General features: G+C 41.8%; 1 protein-coding gene across 1 annotated transcript; it reads right to left on the reverse strand.

The window, feature by feature from the left end:
• Positions 1–280: 280 nt before the first annotated feature.
• Positions 281–7176, reverse strand: MPHOSPH10 (M-phase phosphoprotein 10). Its single transcript, XM_030954960.1, has 11 exons — positions 7058–7176; positions 5913–6576; positions 4992–5155; positions 4417–4588; positions 4000–4141; positions 3584–3651; positions 2769–2906; positions 2446–2556; positions 2101–2208; positions 1329–1559; positions 281–501 (listed from the first exon to the last, which is right to left on the reverse strand). Exons 1-11 carry the CDS (start codon positions 7150–7152, stop codon positions 352–354), a joined length of 2043 nt encoding a protein of 680 aa, XP_030810820.1. The 5' UTR covers positions 7153–7176; the 3' UTR covers positions 281–351.
• Positions 7177–8895: the final 1719 nt, after the last annotated feature.

Raw genomic sequence — 8895 nt, forward strand, 5'->3', positions numbered from 1 at the left:
CATCCTGAGTTATTCAACAAATGCAGTTCCTCCTGCTATAGATCCAGAGCTATTTCAACAGCAGATACAAAGCTCTGGGCTACAGATTAGAGACTTTACAGTCACAGCACATGTCAAGTATTTTACACTATTAGGTATCTGCCCACACCAGGAATCTTCCCTTTTGGAATAAATCAGAGTTCTGTGGTAGAAAATAAGAGTAAAACCTACAGAAAACTGTCTGAACATCACCTTAGAAGTTCACAAAGTATTTTAAACATCAACACAGAGTAAAACCTACTGAAATTCAGAAAAAAAAAATTTAATATATACAAGATGTATATATGTATGTACCTGTATAAAAAAGGTAAATTACAACTTTAGTTTATGAACAGAGATTGCTTTCTCCTTCTTCTGTTTCTTTTTTAATTTGCTGGCATCTTTGATTTGCATTCTCACTTGATCTTGTAGCTGAGAAAAGAAGGCCTGGGATGATTTCAAGGCCTTGTCTTTACCTTCATCCTGTCATTGGACAAAACATTTGTTACAACCAAGAAATGTACAAACAGTACCATTATATTACTTACTAGTTACTCAAGCATAATGGTATTTCACTTTAAAAAGATCTGGTAACTGATTTTCAAAGGATATTGTTCACCACATTTTTATTCCACTCCTGCTATCCAAAGAAATAAAGATTACATTCTTTTCCTAAGTAGCAATTAGCCTGAGAGGTAAGAGCAGGCATCAAGAACAGATCCTTGCACATCATGAACTACAACAGGGTATCTGTATTTTGTGTTTGACTTGCCTTCTGAAAAGGTAAGTGCAAACATCTGGAATAATGAAGTTATTTTTGCTATTAGTTTCTAATACTCCAAAATTTCAGAGATTTTGAGAATTTTATTTAAAAGGCACCATAAGTGGTGCACGAGTTTACTGTTTTATAGTATGCAAAACAATATCAATCTGATGAGATTATAGGGAAGGCTCCACAATAAAGTTAAACAGGAGTATTGTATTACAAAACAGTTTAAGTTACCCAAAGCTTATACAGAACATAGAAACCTCAATGTGCATTCAAGCAGTCCCACTTGATGAAGTGGAATGGCTTAAATGCAGGAAATAAAGAAAATGTATTTGCAGGAACATCACTTTATGAACTTTGAAATAAATAGAAAAGTAGCACCTCACACAAAATCATTTCTGCCTGATGAACATACTTTTATAGAATAATTGTATCATACAGCTTTTTCACATTTTTCCAACCTTACACTTGTAATTCTTTGGGATAAAGTTTCCTTTCCTCTCCAGAGAAAAATTACCTGTCCTTGGAATTTTAGTCTTACCTTGAGCAGAGACGCTTTGCCTTCTTTGGTAAGCCTTTTTAATTTTGCTGCAGCAGCTTTTTTGCTAAGTTTTGTGCCTTGTTCTGGTTTCATCTTTTCAAGAAGCTTTTGACGTTTCTCCCTTTCCCTTCGCTTCATACGTTTACGGAGCTTTTTCCTTCTCAGTTCTCGTTTTTTGTCTGTGGGAGTCTTCTCTGCATCTGTTTTTACATCACCAGCTTTGTTCTTTTCCTAAATAAATCCATAACAGTGCAAAAGACAAGACTCACTTCACAGAACTCATAGAGCATTTCCAGTATTTCAAGTGTCAGCTCAGGATAAGGCAAAGGCCAAAAACTGACAAAAGCTGGGAAATGAGATTTGTACAACTGATCCAAGACATGCTAATTGCTCTGCTCTAGTGTTTAGCTTTCCCCCTCTCAACACCCAAATAAATGTTGGGACAACAATGACCATCGGATAACAGTTAAGATCAAAAACAAAGCATAGTATTACAGTCTACTGGAGCCACATAAAATTTACTACTTCCCCAGTCAGAAAAAAAAGCAGAAACACAAAAACAAAAAAACAACCAACCAAACAAAAAACCCCAAACAACCACAACCAAAAAAAAAACCAAAAAAACCACCTCACCCCTCAAAACTTCCCAACAACTACCAATGCTAAAATTCTAGGCCAAAAAACTCCACAAGGTGAGGAATGACCCACCAGGATGGGAAGGGCAGAAGACAGTACATCCTTCTGTAATCCGCCTATGCCATTTTATATTTACCTTGATCTCCTCTGGTGCCAAGAGAGCAGCATCACTAACAGCAACTGGTGCTACTTCTTCCATACTTATAGCTGGAAGGTTGGAAACGATTTTAACTTCTGGCACCGGCTGGAAATAAAGAGACATATTCAGGACTGAGCACAGCACCTCTGCAGTACCAGACAGCTGAAGATCACAACTAGTTGGGTTTGTTTAGAGGCAATCATAGTGCATTTAATATGAAATAAGAATGAGCTCAGTAAACACCAATGTTTACTTTGCTTTCCATTTCTGGAATGTATTTTAAAGTATCCAGTTAAAAAAAAAAGGGAGAAAGCCCCAACTTTATGAAACTTGTGCACTTACTGGTTTGGGTGTGAAGTGGAAATTACAAAGTGCATCCAGCTTCTGGAAGAGTGAATCCATCATTTCCTGAATTTCTTTGTGTTCAGGATTTTCTTCCTCTTCAGTCTTTTGCTGCATTAAAAATGGAATGTAACTGTAACATCATTCATAAGGCTACTTTACTTTAGCAAGACTGGTAACAACACAACTTACAGTTCAGAGCCTTTTCACTGGTGAATATTCAGAGAAAGACTAAATTACTTCACCTTGGAAATGTATAAATGAACACACAAGAGTACAGAGTGTGAACTTCAAACCCAAGGGAAAGGCATGCTTTATGTTACCTGGTGAAGTTTCATGTATTCTTGCTCGTAGATTTCAGCCAGACTCAGTTTACTCTTTTCATGATCCAAACTGATCCGCTTCTTGTACTCAAAAGCTTCCTCTTTGGGTTTCTCTTTTGGTACTACATCATCCCATGCCTGAGAAAGTCATAAAGTAATGACCAAGTGCAACTACAGCCAACTACCAGCTACATCTTATTTAGAACATTTTTCAGTTATTTATCTGGTACATTAACCAGTTTATGCATGTAGCATCCCAGGATTCATCAAGTTTCACACTTTCATTTAAAAAAAAAAAGTAATAAAAATTATAGCTCTACTTGTGTCCTTGGTTTTAGTGAATGAAGGCAAAAACTGAAACAAGTTACAAACTCTTCCCCATCTTTTTAAATTCAATGAACAGTAAGGCTCAACAAGCTGTGAGATACAAATTTTCTTTCTGTCAGTGGCTTTGAAGCAAAATGAAGCAAACAAGTGAGTTTTGGTCAGTGTCAGAATGCTCAGAGCACTAGTTATTGTAACAGCCAACAGTTACAGGCTGGCCTTATATTCCACACAAACTCCTTACAGTTTTATCTGCACACAGTCTGTTTTGAAGTGCACTAAAAACAGTGGTATATAACAGGGATATAAAAATAGGGCTCCTTAGAAACCTAAAGACACATTCATCAAGACAAAAGAATAAAACAACCAGTTGCAGAAATTAAGATAATTCTACACCTAACATTGGAAATGCTTCCAACTCATCCTTGGAATGTGCCCTGTGAATCAAGTCTATGTAAGACAGTGTAAGGAGGAACAGGTAAGATAACAACCTCATCCAATATTCTCTGCTTAATGAGATCTTCAAGCTGAAAAGTAGTTTCTTCTGTGATCACAGGTGCTGAAAGGAAAAGGCAAAGAAATTTAAGATCACTGTTTCTCCAGCAAGAAATAGGTCTTGTTCTATAAAGAATAAACTACAGAAAAAGAAAGCAAAGCTTTCACAAAAATGTACCAATTGAAGGTGAAGTAAGTAAATATAAAAGTAAATCCTATTATATGAGGCTGATAAAATTTACAATTTCCTGTAGTTTCCACTGTGAAAATGCAGTGTGAAACAACCTCAAAATCACATCAAGAAGTTTAAGCTGGTGTCCTCTTGAGTCCCAGGTGTTTTCAGCAGGCTCAAAGGCAGAACACCCAGCATGGTGTGCAGCATGCTATGAGCAAAGCCCTGTCCCCTCCTTACCCATTCTCACTGCATGGTCAAAGAGCACTGTTTCTTCCAAAAGGCTGTTCTCAGGGCGCTTCTGCCCAGTCACTTCTCCTTTCAGCTGCCAAGGCTTCTCCTCTAACAATGCTTCTTCCAAGCTTTTTATTTTTTTGCTCATCTGGAAAACACAATTTCCTAGGAAGTTTAAAACAGAGCTCACTTGTAAACTCACAGCAAAAAATTAGTATTTATTTCAGGCATGTGAGGAAATATATGATTGCAGATGTATCTATGTACTTAAACCACATATTTTCCTTAAATTTTAAATACCCTCTTTGTATCTGCTGGACTCTAAACAAATGAAACAACCAGTGAAATAAAAATTATTTGCCACTGTTTCGAAGTATTAGCCAATTAAAATATTAACCCCAAAGAAAACCAAACCAAAATTACCTTTTCCTGTCTCTTCTCAAATGAGGACTTTATTTCACTGGGACTGATGTCCTTCTCTAATTGCACTTCAGGTACATCTTCTGTTTCACTGTCATCTGGCAAACTGAAAGTTACTTTTTTAGAAGCTTCTTTACTTCTCATGTGCTCCACCATTTCATCCATATCCTCAAACCTGTAACAATAACATTTAATATAAAATAAAAGTCGAGAAGCCTTTACAATTTTCCACATGAAGATATTTCAGCCCTTAGATGTTTACCCATTACAAGTAACTTAGAGTTTACAACGGGTCTCAAGGATCCCCCTAAAGGTAGAGGACACTAGGGAAACTTCTGGATAATAAGAATAACTCTTATTCTTAAATAAGAACTGATTTAAACTCTTAAATGCTTTATTCAAATAAAGATCAAGGAACAATATTTTAAAAATAAAAATAAGGTGACAACACAAACCATGAACATACAACAGTTAACTGAGAATGGCAAACTATGACCAGAGTGAGTGTGATATTCTCAGTATTTTCTGCTTTACTTTAGTGTAAAATTATGAGGATATTTGACCTTCATTTTACTTACTCAGACATACTCTCTTCATTTTGCTCTTCAATGGCACTGTCTGCTTCCTCTTCCTGATCCTCTTCAGCATCATTAGCTACTGAATCATCATCACCATCACCATCATCATCATCAACTGGATCAAAGAAATCTTTGTATGTCATATCTCTGGAACTTTTAATTGGCTAAAAAGGTGAGAGGGAAAGAAAAAAAAACCAAACAAACCACAGCTGTTAAGAGTGCCAGAAATCAAAGGGTATCCTGTCTTTTAGAGTCTTTAGTGCCTGGAGAACAGCACTACCTGTGCAACAGTAATTCAGGGTAGTGATGCATTAACCTGTGGTAGGGAATCACTAAAACTGATTTCTTCTCCTGGGGTTACAGTTCCCTACCACTTACACATACAGAAGTAAAGGAGCTGTAGATTTTGCCAAATATTTGTTGGAATGCACACTAATTCCCTGGGTATATTTCTTACTTGCTAGTGAGAATGTTTGGTAAATACTGAATAATAAAATACTTATTTTTGAATCAATTTCTCATCAGTTTAAGTTGTATCAGAGTCACAAGGCCACTGGAAAAAGCCCTTTGCTCTGCATCAGCCCCCTCAGTGATCTCTAGTTGCCAGATGCTGAGTGACAAATCTTCATTTGCTGGGTCACCTATTCTGCAATTCTCAAGGTCCCTGATTTCCCGTGGGTATTATCTCTTCCTTTATTTATGTAAAAGCCCAGGGCCCATGTCAGGAGAAACTGGAATAGCAGGATGCTATGTCCTTCTACACCAGGGAATTTTCTTACCAGATATTAATTGTTAAAATAAAGCTTCAGAAATAATCATGAGTCACCTAAACAAATGTAACTTGGCAGTTTCTACACAGAAGCAAACACTTTATGGTCATTCTAACAGATATCAGATTTTGATTTAAAGGAAAAAACTTACTTTGTCTTTAGCTTCTTCAGAGTCTTCCTCATCATCTGAGATAATGTCTTCAAAATAATTAATGTCATCTTCTTCTTCTTCTTCTTCTTCCTTGTCTTCCTTCTCTGCATGTTCTAAAAAAGCTTCCATGTCTGCTAGCTTGAAAAACTTGTCATCCACTACAGATTTTCTTCCCTTCTTTCTCAGTGTGGTTTCCTTGGCTGTTTTAGCTTGTTGCTCCAATGCTTCAATATCAAAGTCAATATCAGAATCCTCATCACTGTCTTTCTGCATTACGCTTTCGCTGAGTTTACTTTGCTTTTCTTTAGATTTATTTTTATTTTTATCTTTATCTTTTGTATAAACATTCATCTGTTCAGTTTCTGCTTCCATTATGTTGTCTTCCAACTCCTTGTCACTGCTGGTCTCTGCACCAGAGCCATCCTCTTCCTGGTCTGAGAGAAGGCAAAGATCTTCATCCTCGGCATCCCTGGCAATGGATTTCTTGAAGAAATTGAGAACTGCATTGTTCTGGAGCTCTAGTTGCTGCCAAATCTGTTCTTCATCAAAATTTTCTATCACCAGCTCTTTTAGAGGGCCCCCACGAACTATGTTGCTTCCTTTATTCAGATCGTAGAGAGTCTTTGTCATTGCTCTGAAGTCGGCAGCCAGCCCATCCTGCACACTGAGAGCAGAAAAACAAAAGAGTTTAGCACTTTCCATGAAGCCAGTCCCAGTCACACTGCTGCTCTTGTTGTACCTGCTGTGGTTCTCTGTGCTACAGAACAGCACCTTTCAACAGTTACTGCTGCGGCTGGACTCCCACAATGGCTTGGAGTACTGCTACTACACAGTCAGAGGGAAAACCGCCAAACTCTTAATCCTTCCAGCTTTATCACACTTCGTGTATGAAGTAGCACCTGGACAGAATATTCCAGCTTTCTACAGTTGCATCTTACAATATATTGATCTTATTTAAGCACTCCAGACATTTTGGGGAAGCAAACAGTACAGCACCAAACACCTCAATGGTGCAAGAGCCAGACCCAGGTGGCACAGAGGTAACTGCCCTTCCCCACCGCCTCACTCCTCAGCTTTTACACCTGGCCAGGCTCCTCCAGGCTTTTCTCTACGGCTACCAATGCCCCCCCGCCGCCCCGCGGTACCTGAGGAAGCACTCGGGGCGCGCCGCCGCCGCTCCCGCCACCCTGAGGCACGTCTGGATGCCCTGGAGCCCCGGGACCCCCGGCACCGCCGCCATCGCGCCGCGCACACGTGGGGAGCGGCACCGCCTCCGCCGTGCCACAGCGCTGAGGCCCGGGCGGCTCCCGCGCCGCCACCAAGGTTCCGCACACAGTGGTTCCGCCCGCGGAGCTCTGCCCCGCCCCGCTTCCCGAGCCGCGGCATCCCCGCCTCCTGAACCAAAGCATCCCCGCTTCCCAAGCCGTGGCGTTCCCGCTTCCCGAGCCGCGGCATTCCCGCCTCCCAAACCAAAAGACCCCCGCCTCCTGGCCCAGCCCTCTTTTGGAAGCGCCTCGTTCTCCCAGAACCCCCAGCAGTGTATGGCACTCATGCCCAATGCTTCCAGCCCTGGGAAGGGCGCGGGGTCGCTGTAGACTGGGATGTGCATCAGCGCTGGCAAACCTGCTTTAAATATAGTGAAGCTACAGTCATCTTACTTCACAGTTTTGAATCTGTGACCTAGATACAAGGGCTATTTTGGAACTGCACATCTCCAGCTGATTCTGTGGGCAAAACACCCGGTCTCACCTGGTGTCTACAAGTTCAGGGTAACAAGGCACGCACACCCCCCTTCACCATCCACCCAGCACTGCCCAGTACTCTTCAACTCCCCTCTTACATCATGTGCTTTCCTTAAAGTTTATTTTATAAAGTCAAGCCCTGTACCCTTAGAGCCTTGTGTTTTCAGCCACCCACACAGCCCTTCTGCAACTTGATCCAGAACTGCGACTGACCTTTTAACTTCAATACTGCTCCTGTCTCTGCTGCTTTCATGTTTCCTACTTACCAACAAATGAAGTCTTTTCAGTGCAGATAGAAGAATGCCCTTCAGTGCCACTTCTGTGTCCCCTCACTGTCACTTTGCACACTCCGTGGTGAGGAGCAGGGCCCAGCCAGCAGAGCTGTGACTGTGATCTGTACCTGCAATTCTCTGAACATCAGAAACACACCTGACACACAACCTGGGCTGGAAATTGAAAGTGTCATATATTGGGACTTTCAAATACCCATTTTGACCACTCATTTTAATCTGCACTTGTAACGAATCACATAAAATCAGATTTGAAGTGGCACAAGCTGTTTATCTATTTAGGCTATATCTCAACAACTCGCAGTGTGCTATGCCTGACGCAGCAAGAGCTCAGCACCAGCAGACAGCCTGCTTGCTGTCCTCAGTCTCCTGGCACGATGCTTCATGGCATCCTGGCCTGTATCAGGAACAGTGTGGCCAGCCAGCCAGGGAAGTGATTCTTCCCCTGTACTCTGCACTGCTAAGGCCACCCTTGAGTTCCGGGCCCCTCAATTCGGAAGGACATTGAGGTGCTAGAGCAAGTCTAGAGAATGGCAACAGAACTGGAAAAGTAACTGGAGCACGAGTCGGATGAGGAGCGGCTGAGGGAGCTGGGGTCTCAGCCTGGAGAAAAGGAGGCTTGGGGTGACCTTACTGCCCTCCAGGACTGCCTATACCAGGTGTAGCCAGGCGTTACACCCTCCTGGTGTCGCTTGTGCTGATGACAATCAGAAGAAATTTCAGAATTTCTTCTAAAGCCCTTCAGAAGGGCTGATTAGGTACTTGAATGGGCTGCTTAGGGAGGTGGTGGAGTTACTGTTCCTGGAGGTGTTTAAGGGAAGTCTGGATGTGGCACGGCCCCAGGGAGGGCACGGCCCCGGGCAGGGCGCGGCCGCCGCTGCCGCTCCAATGGCGCGCTGCGCTGCCGGGCACGGCCCCTCACGGTGACACGCCGCCGCCGGCTCGCCGCGC

Source organism: Camarhynchus parvulus, chromosome 10, assembly GCF_901933205.1.
Source record: "Camarhynchus parvulus chromosome 10, STF_HiC, whole genome shotgun sequence".
Lineage (NCBI taxonomy): Eukaryota > Metazoa > Chordata > Aves > Passeriformes > Thraupidae > Camarhynchus > Camarhynchus parvulus.